Here is a 16272-nt window from a genome sequence, read left to right on the forward strand (position 1 = left end):
GAGAGCTCTTCCTTGCTTTCAGGACTCAGTTTCTGGGTCCACCTCAAGGTTCCTCATGCCTTATTTTCCTTAATCTGAGGGTCTCCGCGGGCCTCCTCCCTATTCAGCCACAGCCTGCCTTTTGAAATGCACCCATGACTGTGGCATTCTTTTTTTTTAAGGTTTTTATTTATTTATTTATTTGAGAGAGAGCACATGAGAGGGGGGAGGGTCAGAGGGAGAAGCACACTCCCTGCTGAGCAGGGAGCCCGATGTGGGACTCGATCCAGGGACTCCAGGATCATGACCTGAGCCGAAGGCAGTCGCTTAGCCAACTGAGCCACCCAGGCGCCCGTCTGTGGCATTATCTTAAGGACAACGGCAACCCAATCCTATGGCTTCCCCTCTCCCCACCTCCCGCAAAGATCGGTCATTTATCTATTTGACAAACATTTAAGGAGCGCTTGCGGGTCCGTGTGCTAGGGACTCGGCAGGGCACTCTGGGGCCCAGGTGGAAAGGGCGAGGCAGGTGCGTCACCGGGTGGCTCCGAAAAGCAGTAAACGGTGCCAGGACAGAGGACGCTTGGTACGCGGGGACCTGCCCAGCCTGAGGGCCGACTTCCTGGAGGAAGTGGTGCCCGAAGATACGCCTGGCCGGTCTTTAGTGTCCCTAAGAGCCAGCCGTGGCCTCTGCCGTCCAGCACCTAACTTACGGGCTCCAACGGCCCCGTGCCGCTCGAGTGCCCTCTCTGTGTATTCGCCGGGGTGGTCTGCATTTTTCCGGGTTAACGTACAGACGGCACCGAGGCCACCGCTCCCCCTCAAAGCCCAGGTCGAGTAGGGCGGTGCAGCATGTCCCACAAGCGACCCCGTCGCCACGCCCCGCCCCGCCCCCTGCCCGTTCCCCGGAAGTGCTCCTGCGGGAGCGGAAGTGCGCGCCTACAGCGGCCGGCGCGGTTTCGGGATGGTGGGCGGCGGCGGCGCTGTGGGGAGCGGCCTCCTGGAGAACGCTAACCCCCTCATCTACGAGCGCTCTGGGGAGCGACCGGTGACTGCGGGCGAGGAGGACGAGCAGGTTCCAGACAGCATCGACGCGCGCGAGATCTTCGATATCCACCGCTGCCGCACGCGGGCGGGTTCGCGGGGGCCTGGGAGGGGGCTGAAGTGATGATGTCCAGTAGTTAGTGGCGCTGTATCAGGGCCGGGCATTCCCGGCGGAGGGTTCTGAGTGGGCTAAGGCAGAGTCCCTTTTCCTTCACTTGCCACATCTGATTCGCTCCATTAATGACCCGGAGCATCCACTGACACTGGAAGAATTGAACGTAGTAGAGCAAGTCCGGGTTCAGGTGAGTCACTGCCAGCGTCCGTGGGGGGCAGATGGTTCGGAAGAGTCAGAAAAGTTCATCTGCACCAGGAGACTGGCGTTCTGTCAGCTCACGGAGTCGTCAGGGGATCCTCGGAAGGGGGGGATTGCTGTGCCCATTTCGTGGATGAGGAAACAGGCCCCTAGAGGTTAGACAATTTGGCTGAAGCAACATACTAAGAGGAAGGGAGTGCCTTCTTCTGAGATCTCATTCTTCAACTAGGTGAGCGATCCTGAGAGCACGGTGGCCGTGGCCTTCACACCCACCATTCCACACTGCAGCATGGCCACCCTTATTGGCCTATCCATCAAAGTCAAGCTTCTTCGATCCCTTCCCCAGCGTTTTAAGGTAAATTGGAACTGAGCCCCAGGGGTAGGACAGGGGTGAGCTTCTGCTTCTGAGGAAGACATGGAGAGCATGAATGTGGACATCTGAGTGAGGCCTGCAAGGATCCCACGTAGTGGTGATGAAACTGGGCGGAGCCTTTCCAATTGAATGGGACAACAAATATAAAGGCCTGTGCTGGAAAGTGCAGAAAAGTAGTGAGTGTGGCAGGAAGGGGAGTAGGAAGCTGTAGATAGATTTGGAGCATGGATGGGGCAGAGGCAGGCCTTTAAGTCAACAGTAGCAGTCAGTTCTTTGGGTAGAGATGGAGTGGCTGTGGGTGGGTTTGGGGCATAATGGGAGGTCCAGAGTCCACAGTCATGATTAGGAGGATCAGTGGAAGGTGATGAGTGGGGGGAAGGGGACGAGGGGGTAGATAGGTGATAAGTCCTCACACCCCACCTATCTCCCTCCCAGATGGATGTGCACATTACACCGGGGACCCATGCCTCGGAGCATGCAGGTAAGCATGGGCTGATGTTGAGGCATTGGCCCTGAGGCTTCCCCCTTGCCATGGTGGTTTGTAGGGCAAGATGGAAGGAGGAGGGCTGGGTGGGTGAGTCCTCAGTGGAGGTGGCAGCCTAGAGTGAAGCTGGCTTAAGTGTCCTATGCTTACCATGTTCTTCCAATCCTGCCCTCTCCCTCTAAGTACACAGGACCAGGGTGTGTCAGACTTAATAGTACAAGGGGCAGCAGGTGGTTTGGGTAGCTTGGTCGAGGCTTGGGGTCCTGGGAAGGAGGTGACAGGAGGTTGGTGCAAGTGTGTATGTATATATACAAGGGTTAGAAGTGGGGCTGGTTGGCAGGCTGGCCGGAGCCTGGCTTTGATCCTTCTCCGTTACTTTCCCATCCAGTGAACAAGCAGCTTGCAGATAAGGAACGGGTAGCAGCCGCCCTAGAGAATACCCACCTGCTGGAGGTTGTGAACCAGTGCCTGTCAGCCCGCTCCTGAGCCTGGCTTCTTGCCCCCAGTCACACCCAGGGCTCATGGCCTTGTTTTCTTGAATCACTGACAATGAGAAACTAACATTTTGCATTTTGTAATAAACCCTTAATTTATATTCATTTCCCAGTGTGTCTCAGAATCTTTCATCTTGGGTGATCCCGGGGTTTGGGAGGAGATGGTAATCGTGAGTACAAGTTCCTATACAGGCTGGGATGATGAGATGCAGTGCATTTTTAAAATTTCTTCCAATGGTTTCATCAGGAAAAGTTGCAAGTATACAAAAAAATTGAGAGTAGTGAACACACCTGTATATCCATCATCTATATTCAACAGTTGTTAACATGTTGCAACATTGGTCTGATTTATGTGTGTATGTATAATATAAATGTATTTGAGAGTAAACTGTAGACACATGAGCCTTCACTTCCTAAGTACTTCATCCTGGTCTCCTAAGAGTAAACCTGTATAACCATAGTACTCTTACCTGGCCAAAAAATGAAAAATTCTCTAACATCATCTAATATCCAATCGTTTATAAATTTCCCCAAAATATCATTCATAGTTGTTGTTGTTTTTTTTTTTCTTTCCTTTAAATCAGGCTTTGGGGCACCGGCGTGTCTTAGTTAAGCATTCGACTCTTGGGGCGCCTGGGTGGCTCAGTCGTTAAGCGCCTGCCTTCGGCTCAGGTCGTGATCCCAGGGTCCTGGGCTCGAGCCCCGCATCGGGCTCCCTGCTCCATGGGAAGCCTGCTTCTCCCTCTCCCGCTCCCCCTGCTTGTGTTCCCTCTCTCGCTGTGTCTCTGTCAAATAAATAAAACCTAAAAAAAAAAAAAGCATTTGACTCGATCTCAGCTCAGGTCTTGCTCTCAGGGTCTCAAGCTTGAGCCCTGCGTTGGGCTCCATGGCCGGTGTGGAGCCTACTTAAAAAAAAAAAAAAAAAAATCAGGCTCCAGTGATACTTTATGTATTGTATTGGTATCTCTCTTTAGCCTCTTCTAGAACTGTCACCCCACTCCTCATCTTTTGATCTTTTTTGACATTGACTTTTTTGAAATTCAACTCAGATGAGTTGTCCTGAAGTCCTGCAATCCGTGCTTCTTTGTCTGCTACGCTTCCTATAAACTAGAAGTTGATTGAGTTCAGGTTTGAGTTTATTAATGAGAACCTGGCCCAAGAATTCCGTATGTATCCTTTAGCATCCACCAGTAGCTGTGCGATGCCTGCTTGTCTCACTGTTGGTGATGCCTGGTCTGGTCCCCTGGTCAGGGCAGTGACAGCCAATTTCTCTGTTCAAAGGACCCTGAAGCGCCCTCTTCACCAGCATCCCCAAAGATGTGTGTCACTTCAGGTGCTGAGGTCTGGGCCCTCTGCCTCCCCCAACCCTGTGCCCAGAGCACAGTCGGTCACCAGCATGGACCATGGGGTTTGGATCTGGGATCAGCCAGTTAGAAACTATAATGCCATGATTCCCGGCCTCAGTTTCTTTCTCTGAGGATAAATAGGAATATTAAGAAGCCTTGCCCTAGCCACTTCTTCCCTGCGAAGGCTCAGGTGTGATTGTGGGCAGAGACTTCCAGAGACTCTTTGCAGATCTGTTGAGGGTTGCTGACAACATTGAGCCTGTCCCGAGAGTGGGCACTAGCTGAAGGTCAATCCTCCACCCAGCCCTGCGTTGCAGTTGCTACCCTTTATTATCCCTATTTCACAGATGAGGAAATGGGCTTCTGAAATAAATAACTCACTCCCCAAGACCTCCAGCCAGGGAGTAAAGAGGAACCTGAGCAGTTTGGCACGTACTCCTCAGCTGGCAGGGGGCGCTGTTGCCTGGATGGAAGGGCCTACGCCCCCACTGTCCCCCCACAGCCGCCAGCCCCCAATTCCAGGAAGGAGGGGCTTTGCCACCTAGTGACCAAGATCTGGCTGCCCACGCTTAGAGAGATGAAGTCATCAGCCCACATTCCCCAGTTTCTTCATGTGTAATGTGGGCATAGCTGTGACGATCACTTGGGACTGCTCTGTGGAGATTTAAAATAGATCTGCACCCATTTCAGGTGATCTTCCAGGCACTGTACCCCCTCTCCAACCTTTCCAGAAAGGCAAGGTGACCAACCAGAGCCCCTTGGGCCCAAGGAGCATTCCCAACCACCTGTATCCAGCTGTGGGCTTCACCATGTATGTACATCTGCCCTGCCAACCCCAATCTGTCTAAGGTGTCTGTGGTGTCTGTGTTCAGCTGGGGGTGGGAGGTCATGGGGGAGGTAGGTGTCACTGAGTCATTCAGCTAGCCCTCCTGGCAGCCAGGCCATGGTGGGCAAGGGACATCAAGCTGCTCCTGTCACAGCTGGCATATCAGATAGTCCCCTTGTCAGTCTTGACTCATCTGTGCGTGGCCTCTGGCTGCCTGCAGGGACACCATCTGTGAATCCTGGGCTAGTGCCCAGGGAACTTTCTGGAACTCCAGCTGTTTGTACATGGGTATGAGATCGGGGTGAGGTTTGAGGTCTCTGAAGCCCTCTGTCAGGTGTGTCTGGCTCTGCTATTTCTGGCCTGTGACTTCTCAGGCTTTGGTTACTATGTCTACAAAACTGGAACAACAAATCATAGCTGGAGAGATTGGCCCAGGGATTAGATTACATGTATGAACATGCCCAGCTATGTCAGTTTGTGCTTATTATCATGCCCACAGCACAAGGGCCTGACACACAGTAGGTACTAAGTACAGGTCAGTGAGATGAATGAATGAATTGAGCCTTATTTATTTATTTTTATTTTTTACTTTGTTTGTTAAGTAGGCTCCACGCCCAGTGTGGGGCTCAAACTCAAGACTCCAAGATCAAGAGTCACATGCTTTACTGACTGAGCCAGCCAGGTGCCCTTGAATGAAATGAGCCTTAGAACAAAGGAACTGGGGCATAGGGGCTGTTGTGTGAGGAGAGCTGGGAATACTGAAACCCAGCCAAGTTCCCTTTGCAACCTTTTGCTACTGGAGGGAGAGGGAAAGGTGTGGGGTCCCACAGAGGGAAGGTGGGTATGGAGGGGAGGGGAAGGGTATCTGCAATGCCCCTCTCCTGGGCAGACCACTGTTTTGGAGAGAATGGAACAGAAGCAGGAAAGAAGAAGCAGGAGGGGGCCACAGATTCACTCAACCTGTCCCGTCCAAACAGGGATGGTAAAAGTGTTCTTACTGAGATATGACTATATGCCAGGGCTGTGCCAACCATTTACCTCTGCATTTCATGTTTTTTATATCTTATAACAACTCCCATGCAGACATTATCCCTGTTCTACACAGGAGGAAACTGAGGCTTACCCAAGATAAATGGGCAGAGGTGAAACAGCTAGCAAGTGGCAGAGCTGGGATTTGAAGGCTGGGCTGTCCTAGGTGTGTTCCAGACTCAGTTTGCTCCTTCTGGGTAACCAAGCTCAGCCCAAGAGCTGGGAGGACCAGTAGTGGGAGTGGGGATGTCTCAAGGTCATGTCCTGGTCTTGGCTCCTGGGGCCCCTGACCATACCCCACTTGTGGTGAGTGCATCTGGCCTGTTGGGGAATGCCTGGGGCCTGACTGGCCCAATGTGGATGCAGTTTACTTGGCAATGAAGAAACATTGCTGAAGTCAAGAGTTCAGATTACTGGAGGGGAAACCCAGCCCTAATTTTTTGCATGGCTCCTGCTGGGAAGGGTCACAGCTACACCACATACCTACCTTCTGCTGGACATTCGGGGTTTATTTTCAGGGGTAAGATCATATCTGAGGTGGGTAGGAGGGCTCACAAACAGCCCAGGCCAGGATTCCTGATGGGAAGTGGTTTGCTGGCTCTTGAGACGCGTGTCCTGGCAGGAGGCTCCACCCACAACTCCCTCTTGGCCACTGGATCTCATCCAGTAAGCTGGAGCCAGTCTGGGGTTCCCCAGGCCCCCAAGACCCCGGGGCCATGGGAAGGACACAAGCGGCCAGAACACCCCTCAGTCTAGCTGCTGCCTACTTTGAGGACCTCAAGACCAGAGGGTCCTGCATGAACCCCCTCATACTTACCTAGCCAGGCCCTCCTCACTCCAAGGCCCTCTCAGCTGTTGCCAAGGAAACTGATAGAGCGCCAGAAAACCCCACCCAGGTCTCCATGGCAACCTACAACAGCCCACCAGGATCTCCATCGGTGATGTCACCTGCGCCCTGAATGGGCGCCCCCACCCTCGCCACACTCATCACAATCAAACGTCAGAGTCTGATAGCAGATCCCTGTCACAAAGTACCTCATAGCCTGCCTGCCCCCAATCCTCACACATCTTAGACATGAACGAAGGAGGGAACAGGTCATTTTATAGCTGGGCACCCTGAGGCTGGGAGAGGAGGCAAGACCCAGGAGCCTGGAGGCAGAGACAGGTCTAGAAACCAAGCTCCCCCATTTTATCTCCTCCCCTCTTGCCTTGGCATCCACCCTAGTTCTAAGGAGTGGGTGAGCTCTGGGCAGCGGGGGCACCAAATGGTGGCTCATCCCATCCACCAGCCCCAGCCCTGACCCAAACTGGGGCCCCTCCTATGCCCCTCCTAGATGGGAGTCTGAACTTCCAGGCACTGCATATGCCCTGAACTACAGGCCCATCTGGGGCGAAAGGGAAGGAGAGAGACGTTGAAGACTCTTAGAGCAGCTGGATCCGGCCCTGACTCTGGTCCAGTCCCACCCCTAGCCACTCTTGTGCCATCTGACACCTGTCTGCCAAGATTTCCCCAGCTTTGAGCAACCTCCAGCCTAGGAGCAGAATGATCGGGAGCGGAAAGGCCAGGAGCAGAAGGGCCAGGGAGGGCCAGGAAGGGCCAGGACCAGGTATTTTTAGCAGAGTTGCTGGCAGCTGTCTGGAGGGTGCTGGGAGGTGAGGCGGTGCTGAGTTCATCCTTTCCCTTCTCTGGGCCTATATTCCCTCCCCCAAAACCAAGCATGCACCCCTACCTGCAATACACTGCCAGAACACCTCCCTTCCTTCACCCCCTCCCCCAGAAAGCTCTCCACGTGTCCCCAGAGGCTCCCATGGTGACACTAACCCTCACCCTGAAGGACAGCCTCATCAGGTAGAACCTTCAACTCCCCAGGGCAGGGAGGGGAATAGGGAGGACTTGGCACCAAGGCCAGAAGCCCAGATTTAGGACCCTTCAGTTCTAGCTCATATATGGGCCTGTGGGGAGTGGGTGTCCTGAACAGAGAAGGGTGAAGTCTGTCCAGCCTGTATCCCTCGGCTTGCTTGGGCAACAGGCCAGGGCTGGGGGAGAGCAAAGGGAGAATTCACTGGTAAAGGGCCAGAAGTAATTCTTCCCCAGAGAGGAGCTGGCACAGTTGGCTAGTCCGGCTTTCCCCCTTGACCCCACCCAGGATGGTACCCCCAACTCCAAACCCTCCCCCACACCATTCAACCTAGTCCCCCCCGCCCCGTCCTGGTCCCTCCTTCCCTGCCTCCCACCGCACGCGCTCAGACGCGGGCTTTGTCTGCCCAGTCGGGTGGGGCGGGGTCTCGGTGGGTGGGTGCGAGGTCCTGGGAGGGGGGCGGGGGATTCCCCCGAGGGGGAGGCGGACCGACACGTCAGCCCCCGCGGCAGCGGGGACGTGGGCGAGCGCGGGGGCGGGGGCGGGGGCGGGCAGGCGCTTAAATAGGCAGCTCTGGAGCCGGGACCCAGAGCGGACTGAGGAGGCGGCGGCTGCGGCAGCGTCGGGCGTCCGAGCCAGGGTCTGCGAGTGGACTGTATCCGGGCCTGGAACCTACTTCGGACCGTGTCCGTGTGCGGTTGGGTGAGTGTCCTGGCGGCCCGGGGTGCGGGTGGTCGCAGCGTCCGTCCGGGGTGCGGATGGACGAGTCGGGAGGGTGGCTCACGAGTCAGGGCGCCAGGACCTCCGCGGCCGGGAGGGGACTGCGGCAGGTCCTCGGCCCGAGCGTCGAGCCTGACCCCGGCGTCGGGCAGGCGCGCCGGGGGTCCAGCCTCCCACACGGTCTGCACGGCGGCTGACCCTGCCGTCCCCACTCCCGTGCCCCAGACGGCGTCGGGCGCCATGACTCTGAATGGCGGCGGCAGCGGAGCGGGCGGGAGCCGCGGCGGGGCCCGGGAGCGCGAGCGCCGTCGGGGCAGCACACCGTGGGGCCCGGCGCCCCCGCTGCACCGCCGAAGCATGCCGGTGGACGAGCGCGACCTGCAGGCGGCGCTGACTCCGGGCGCTCTGGCAGCGGCCGGGGCCGGGACCGGGGCCCAGGGTGCGACGCTCGACTGGCCCGAGGGCTCCTCCGAGTCGCTCAGCTCAGGGGGCAGCGACTCAGACGACAGCGTTTACAAGGTGCTGCTGCTGGGGGCGCCTGGTGTGGGCAAGAGCGCTCTGGCGCGCATCTTCGGTGGTGTCGAGGATGGGCCTGAAGCAGAGGCCGCAGGTGAGGGGCTGCGACTATTCAAGGGAGGGGAGATGCCAGGGCAGGACTGAGGGCTATAGGGCTGGGGACCTGGATTAAAAGCGGCACACACCATGGGATTCTGAAGGCACTTTCAGAATCATGCCTCTACCTACCCATTTCACAGATGGGGAAACTGAGGGAGAAGGGATCTCCAGCCCTTGGTAGGGGAAGAAATGCCCAGAGTAGAAGGCCCAGACCATACCTGTAGGATGGGGATAGGACATCCCTCCCTGACAGGGCTGGCAGGAACACAGCCAGAGGGAGTTTCTAGGAGAAGAGCCCTAGGTGACTAAGGCTCCCAAAGAATGTGACAGTCACTATTCTAACTCAGGCTACTGTGGTCAGAGCTACCCTGGGGCCCACGCAACAGGAGGGCGGGGAACGCAGGAGTGGCAACCCAGGACATTGTCAGCTTGGGGAAGCGGTGTCTAGGTGAGGGTCAGACACACCACACCCTCTACGGCCCGCTTCTCGGCCCTGTCATTTCTGTTGTCACATAGTGGCCATCAGTGGAGGGAAAGGTTAGGGGGGCTCTAGGGTGGAGATGGAGGGTGTGGCCAAAACAGGAAACCTGGCACATGGTGTGGGAGGGTGGCTTTTGGCAGCCAGCAGATCACCTGACTACTAGTCTCCTGCCTAGGGCACACATATGATCGGTCCATCGTGGTGGATGGAGAAGAGGCATCACTCATGGTCTATGACATTTGGGAGCAGGTAGGCTGCAGGCTGAGACCCAGGCCAGGGTGGGAGGGGTGACCTGGGTATAGCGGCCTGCTTAGAGGGGCAGCCTTGTAGCCCGGGCATGAGAACTGTTGGTAGATATGCATGTGTATGTGTTCCCCAGGATAGCAGCCACTGGCTACCTGGTCACTGCATGGCTATGGGGGATGCGTACGTCATCGTGTACTCAGTGACAGATAAGGGAAGCTTCGAGAAAGCCTCAGAGCTGCGGGTCCAGCTGCGGCGGGCACGGCAGATGGACGACGTGCCCATTATCCTAGTGGGCAACAAGAGCGACCTGGTGCGCTCTCGAGAGGTCTCCTTGGATGGTGAGCAGGGAGTGGGTCGGAAAGGGAGGGACATCCTGGCTGGGCTGTGGTCCATTCAGTCTTGGCTCAACTCAAGTCCCTGGGGATCATAAATGGCTAAAAATGTTCAGGAAGAAAACTTGAGGGGGAGAGGGGGGAAAGCTGCTGCCCTCCCACGGGACTCGCAGCGGGCTGAGAGGCCTGGGGGAAGGACCAGATGCTCTGGGGAGGAAGAAGCTGCTGGGCACTGAGCTGGGCCACCTCAGGACCCTCCTCTCCTGTACCCTTTGGCCCTGGCCTGACAGATGAGGAGTGAGGAGAGTGCAGGGAACTGGGCTAGGAGGTCAGAGTGTGGATTCAGGGCCGGGGCCGGTCTCGGCGTGGGCTTGACCCTGGGGAGGATCTGCTCCTCTTCAGCTCAGCATTCTCTTCTGTGGCCCCCAGAATGGAGTCCCTCAGAGAAACCTAGCAGTGACTTAGTGACATCCTCCTCCCAATTTCACTGGTTATTCATTATAACTTCAAACCATGAAATACTAAGGTGCCCAACAAAGCTCTCCTTCTCTTGTGTTGACTGCTTCAGCATTTCCATTTAAATATCAGGCTTCAAATTATTTCAATAAATGAGTTTCCTCTTGTAAGCCTTTGTGAGCTCCTTAAAGGTGGGCACATTCTGCCAGTTGGGTGACCCAGCAATGCCTTGGATCCTCTGTACAGGAGCTGGGGTCAGTGTTTCTGGGGACCCCCCAGAGCTCCTCCCCTGGTCCCCAGATTCCTGAGTGGTAGCTGCTACGGGGTGGCTAGAGTCTGAGTGGGCTCCTCCCCCCCCCCCTTTATTTCACTGCCATGTGCCTGTCCCCACCAGAGGGCCGGGCCTGTGCTGTGGTCTTCGACTGCAAGTTTATCGAGACCTCCGCGGCGTTGCACCACAATGTCCAGGCCTTGTTCGAGGGTGTTGTGCGCCAGATACGCCTGCGCAGGGACAGCAAAGAGGCCAACGCACGTCGACAAGCGGGTACCCGGCGGCGAGAGAGTCTTGGCAAGAAGGCAAAGCGTTTCTTGGGCCGCATTGTAGCACGCAACAGCCGCAAGATGGCCTTTCGTGCCAAGTCCAAGTCCTGCCACGATCTCTCTGTGCTCTAGACTCCACAGGCACATACTGCGTTGTGCATACAAATGGGCAGATTGGTGGGCTGGCCCAGCCACCTGCCCTGGGTGCCTCAGGGCACACCCCACCTCATGGTCATGGACAGATAGACAGTGCTGCCCGGGCAGCTCCCAGCGGCCATCAAGGGCTGGGCCCTCGGCGATGCATGTACAGGCCAGGGTGTGTCCCCAGTAGTGGCCCGAGCCCAGCCCGTGGGGCAGGCCTGTGTGTGGGGACAGGACTCTAACTTTCTCCACACTTGGGCTGTGCATGCTCTGGAGGGAGGCTGTTCAGTGCAGTGGTTATTTGTTTACATGCAAATTTTTGTAATAAAGACTATTTCCTGATAGATCAGGGCTGTTGACTTTGTGTTTCCTCCCAATAGGGGGCTGTGAGAGCAGGAAGGGTTCCTGAGGTGGAGGGATGGGGCCTCACTGCCCTACCCTAGTGTGCAGCCTTGACTGTCCTAATATTTGGGCTCCGATCTAGCCAGATGGACCAGAGGGGCAGGTGTGGGTCGTGGCCTGATTGGACAGCCAAGCAGCAGGAGGAGACAAAAGCCCCTCCCAGATCTTTCTCTTGCACTGGGGCCTCGCATTGCCCAGCTGATTAAGGGTTCAGCCACCCCACTGTATGTAAGGAAAACTGAGTCTGTCTGAGGGACCATGGCCTGCCCCAGATCTCATGGCCAAACAAAAACACTGGGTCTGACTTCTGGGCTGCTGTCTCCATCCTGCCTCCTCCCGAGGGGCTGGAAAGTTGCTGAGGTGGGGTAGCTGTGGAAGATTTCTGAGACTCCCTGGCTGGGAAAGGAGGAGGCCAGTGTCTGGGGCTGGGCCACGGAGCAAGGGCCTCGCTGTTGTCTCCTCTGGGAGGGGCCGGGCCAGAGCCTCCCGTGCTCAGCATTGGCTGACATGGTCTTGGCGGGAGCCCCTCCCGGAGCCCTCCGTGCCTAGAAGGAGAGGCTTTGTATTTGTGTGGGAATGTGTGTATGTTTGCTGATGGCTGGGGCTGTGCCTGTCTCCCCGCCACCGACACCAGACACAGGTGACTGCTGGCACTTGCCCTACGGTGTTTGGGGAAAGAGTATCTATCTCCGTTTGGCAATGGCAGATGGGGAACCGAAGAAGTTGAGGTCACACAGGTAGAAGTGGCTGAGTAGGGACTGGTATATAAGTCTGCTGGTCTCCAGAGCCTGAAAGCAGCCTGTGGCGAGGCCTGGGACAGTTTCTGAGTTCTGGGCAAGGGTCTGTACATCTCCTTCATTGGTTCAATTCCTTTATTCCACAGGCCCCTAGGAGCTCTTGCAACCTGGTTAGAACACTGATTGCAGTTGTTCAATGGCAGAAGGTGTCAGGGCCACTTCTGAATGAGCAGGACCTGTCTTGACTCACCCACATGCCCCCCAGGGCAGTGTTAACTGCTCAAAGCTGCGGCCGCTCCCCACTCCCACCCTGCAACATACTTAGAGGCATGTGGAAGGCATGGTTTTCTCAGAGCAGGTGGACATCCTGAGGCCTGAAGAAGAATCCAGGCCTTCCTGGCCCCGCTACTTATTGGCTGTGTGACCCTGGGCAAGCCACCCAGCATCTCTGTGCCCTAGTATGCGACATGGGGACAGTGCCCCTTCCAAGTGGAGTTGGGGGAATACTGAAGGCATGTGCTTAGAGCAGTGCTGGGTGCATAGTAGGAGCTCAACACATGGGAGATCCCTTCAACAACCCCACAGTGCCCTGCTCCAGGCTGGGGTGCATGGGGTGCCTGAGTGACCCTGAGGCAGGCGCTGGGCTTGTGGCAGACAAGGCTGGAGGCGGGTGAGGCGTCCCCGCCCATCCTCCAAATATGCGGTGAGAAGGACTCAGGGAAGACCATGGGAAACTCGGAGGACAAGGATGGACTGGCAACAGGATCCCTGACCCTTCCCCCACACACCCCTGGTCGTGGACTCCCAGGCCCCAGAAGCTTCTCCTGGCTCCACTTGGCTGCCTTCGGTGGGGGAGGGGTCTCTGGCAAGCCCTGTGATTCCCTCAAGGTCACCTGAGCTGGCTCAATCTGCTCTTCCCTCTCAGAGGCACGGGACAGTCCGTTGTCCCAGCCCTTTCCGTGTCAGCAGCCAGTGTGAGCCCTCTGGGAGCCTCAGGGGATCTCACGGGCTTCTGTGACCCCACCTACTGGTCCCACTGGTGGGTGGTCTGGAGCCACAAATACCCAGTTCAGGTCATGCTCATGTATCCTTCATGTGCAACCTCTAGCTCCTTGTTTTTGATCCAGTGAGAAGCTGTCAGGGCCAAGTGAGGGCAAGGTCGTGACTGGGTCCCTGAGACCTGCCCTGGAGGGGTCCCAGTCTGATGGGAGAGATAGACAATGACAATCTGGTGTCTTTTCTGCCTTGATAGAGGTATAGCACATGGCATGGCATAGAGGGTATTCCCAGAAAAGAATCCTGAACAAGCCTGGGAGCCCAGGGAAGGTTTTCTGGAGAAAGGAATATTTGAGCTGAGTACTGAAGTCTGAGTAGGTGCTCACCAGACAGATGAAGGGAGGGAAGGGCATTCCAGACAAAAGGAACAGAGTGGACCAAGGTAGAGCTGCAGATGCTGGTGCATGGGGGAGAAGTGGGATAAAGTCTGGAACCACAGAAAAAGAAGTAATGTCCAAGCCCAGAGGCCCAAGAAGTCCCCACTGGGCTGTATAGGAATGGGAGAAGTGCCAGGCCAATGATCTCCCCACCTCCCGGGGCTGGCAGTCACGGATGCTGAGCAGCCCCCAGCTTTCCAAAGTCAATGAGTAACTTGGGGGGCTGGGCAGGGCCAGGCCTGCTGCCGTAGGCCCAGTGGTGTTTTCCACTCCTGAGCAAGCATGGCTGGACCGCCTACCTGCTCAAGTGTCCGCCCTGCCCTACCCCACCCCACCCATCCCGGCCTGGCCAGCGCTCCCTGGAGAAAGAGCCCTCTCTCCAGGCAGCTGGACCAAGGGAGCCCGCCTTAGGCACCGGAGGGTGAGGGCCCTGGAGTGGAGGGGTGAGCAGGGCTGAGGCTGGGGTTGGTGGTAGGGGAAGGAAAAACATTGGCCTGTCCAGCCCTTGTTCAGGGAAGAATTCCCAGGAGTGGCTAGAGTGGTTGTCCATGCTCTGCATGCCCAGCTCCATGCTGAGGGCTGGCAAATCCCAAGAGGAGGGCAGGGTTCCTGCCCCGAGGGGACTCTGTGTCTGAAGGATGGCAGTGGGTGGAAAAACAGGGCCCAAGACCCTGAACCATGGGTCCTCTGCTCCAGGAGGAATTGTCCTATGGTCAAGTCCTGTGTGACCTTGGTCAGGCCTTGCCCTTCAGGCTTTGCCTACAACATGAGGCGGCTGCAGGAAGTGACCCTTAGGGTTATCAGGGTCTTTCCAGCTTCAGACTTTTGTGATATTTGGGGCTGCTGGGCAATTACCACTTTGGGATCTCTGTACAAGCTGGGGAGGCTATGTCAGCAAGGAGCCAGAGGTGTGGAGGTGAAACTCCCATGGAGATCCTTGTGGCAGCAAGAACCAGAGGCAGGCTGGCTGGGCCTAGGGGCCTGGGTGGGCCTGGTTGAGGAGCTGGATGCCCTTCAACCCTGCAGGAGGTGGGGAGTCACAGGCTCCTCTAAGGGGAGGAAGAGGAGGCCAGTCTGTTGTGAGGTCCCTCTGGCTACTGGTATGGAATAGACCGAGGTAGGGGACAAGGATGGGAGTGGGTGGAGGGCAATGTCCAAGTGGGTGAGATGGGGAGGGGCAGCTCTGAGAGTATAGAAGGACAGGGGACAGGAGGAGGTCTGACTGCCTTTCCCATAGTGACAGGTAGCAGAGGTCCCACTGAAGAAGGCACAGTTGCCCCCTGTGGGGCCTGGGGAAGCCATGGCTTGGGCTGAGTGGGGATGAAGGGAGGGATACTCTCTAGGAGGAGAGTAGTGGGAGGGAGCCCTTGCCCGCTGATCTGGCTGGATCTTTCCTGCCACGTCCCTCAGGCCTGTCCTGACCATGGTGCCTGTCTGGCTGTTGCTGTTTTGCCTCTCTGTAGCCCAGGTGAGCTGGGCCCCACTCGTCCCCTTCGGATCGTGGCCTTGGGGGTTGGCGCCCTTCTCTCCCATTCTACCTGGACCAGCCGCACTGACCATGGAAGGGACTAGCTGTGGGAGGGTGTGCAGAGCTGGCTATAGACCTCCTGTGGGATCAGGAGGTTGAAGGCCAGAGGGTGGATGGGCTAAGGTATGGCCAGGCCCATGGAAGGGGCAGAAATTCCCCATCCTGGTCGGGCACCCATGACAGGAAGGCAAAGCCTGGAGACAAGGTGAGAGTCCTCCCCCCAGGTTTTCCCCGAGGTCCAGCCTGCAGAACTGTATGTGGAAGTCCCAGAAAACTATGGTGGAAATTTCCCCTTGTACCTGATCAAGGTGAGCCTAAGAGGTGGGTGGGCTGCCCTCCCCGCAGGTCCCACTTCCCCCACCTCCCGCATTTCTCTCTCTTTCTTGCTCTGCCTTTCTTTCAAGCCTGCTTCCTGGACAGTATGTGATACAGTGTGAGTGACTAACAAAATTTCAATTCCAGAAGAAAGTAGAGTTTTAATAAACTATTGGTGGTGGGGTTTTGGGCTTAGAAAGGAGGGCGGGGAGTACTGGGGAGCATCAAGTACAGGGGAAAGATTGCTGGCTTTGAATGTTGGTCCTGTGATTTATTGGCTGTGTGACTTCAGGCAAGTGCTAGCCCTCTCTGAGCCTCAGTTTCCCCACATATAAAATGGGGCCATTGGGTGAAGGGGCATCCCCCAGGGGTAGCTCCCACTGCCTTTACCTCTGCTCTCCCTCACAGCTGCCACTGCCCCCTGAGGAGACTGAGGGCGAGATTGTGCTGTCGGGGACCCGAAGCGTGGCAGCTGAGGGCCCCTTTGCTGTGGATCCAGAGTCTGGCTTCTTGCTGGTGACCAGGGCCCTGGACCGAGAAGAACAAGCGGAGTACCGGCTACAGGTATGACTGGGCCCA

The 16272-nt window shown here is 56.7% G+C and overlaps 3 protein-coding genes across 4 annotated transcripts in view; all 3 read left to right on the plus strand.

Annotated features, from left to right (window-relative positions):
• Positions 1-889: 889 nt before the first annotated feature.
• Positions 890-2792, plus strand: CIAO2B (cytosolic iron-sulfur assembly component 2B). Its single transcript, XM_045890973.3, has 5 exons — positions 890-1088; positions 1246-1325; positions 1566-1691; positions 2145-2190; positions 2582-2792. Exons 1-5 carry the CDS (start codon positions 944-946, stop codon positions 2677-2679), a joined length of 495 nt encoding a protein of 164 aa, XP_045746929.1. The 5' UTR covers positions 890-943; the 3' UTR covers positions 2680-2792.
• Positions 2793-3573: 781 nt separating this feature from the next.
• The window catches only part of CDH16 (cadherin 16), a 34707-nt gene continuing 22008 nt past the window's right edge, over positions 3574-16272 (plus strand). The window contains exons 1-4 of the mRNA XM_064581571.1: positions 3574-3580; positions 8349-8449; positions 15603-15686; positions 16102-16257. Of these exons, the coding sequence (XP_064437641.1) occupies positions 3574-3580; positions 8349-8449; positions 15603-15686; positions 16102-16257 (348 nt within the window). The remainder of the gene's footprint in view (positions 3581-8348; positions 8450-15602; positions 15687-16101; positions 16258-16272) is intronic.
• RRAD (RRAD, Ras related glycolysis inhibitor and calcium channel regulator) lies at positions 8312-11622 on the plus strand. 2 transcript variants are annotated; one of them, XM_045890975.3, is made up of 5 exons: positions 8312-8449; positions 8693-9077; positions 9739-9812; positions 9943-10147; positions 10992-11622. In XM_045890975.3, the coding sequence occupies exons 2-5, from the start codon at positions 8708-8710 to the stop codon at positions 11267-11269; spliced, it is 927 nt and encodes a 308-aa protein (XP_045746931.1). In that variant the 5' UTR covers positions 8312-8449; positions 8693-8707; the 3' UTR covers positions 11270-11622. The 2 variants fall into 2 exon arrangements, with proteins under 2 accessions (XP_045746931.1, XP_045746932.1); XM_045890976.3 differs by lacking the exon at positions 8312-8449 and having other exon boundaries at positions 8663-9077.

The sequence above is a fragment of the Mirounga angustirostris genome, unplaced genomic scaffold (genome assembly GCF_029215605.1).
Source record: "Mirounga angustirostris isolate CCGP_5_RB_7025 unplaced genomic scaffold, mMirAng1.0.hap1 SCAF_16, whole genome shotgun sequence".
NCBI classification, from domain to species: Eukaryota; Metazoa; Chordata; class Mammalia; order Carnivora; family Phocidae; genus Mirounga; species Mirounga angustirostris.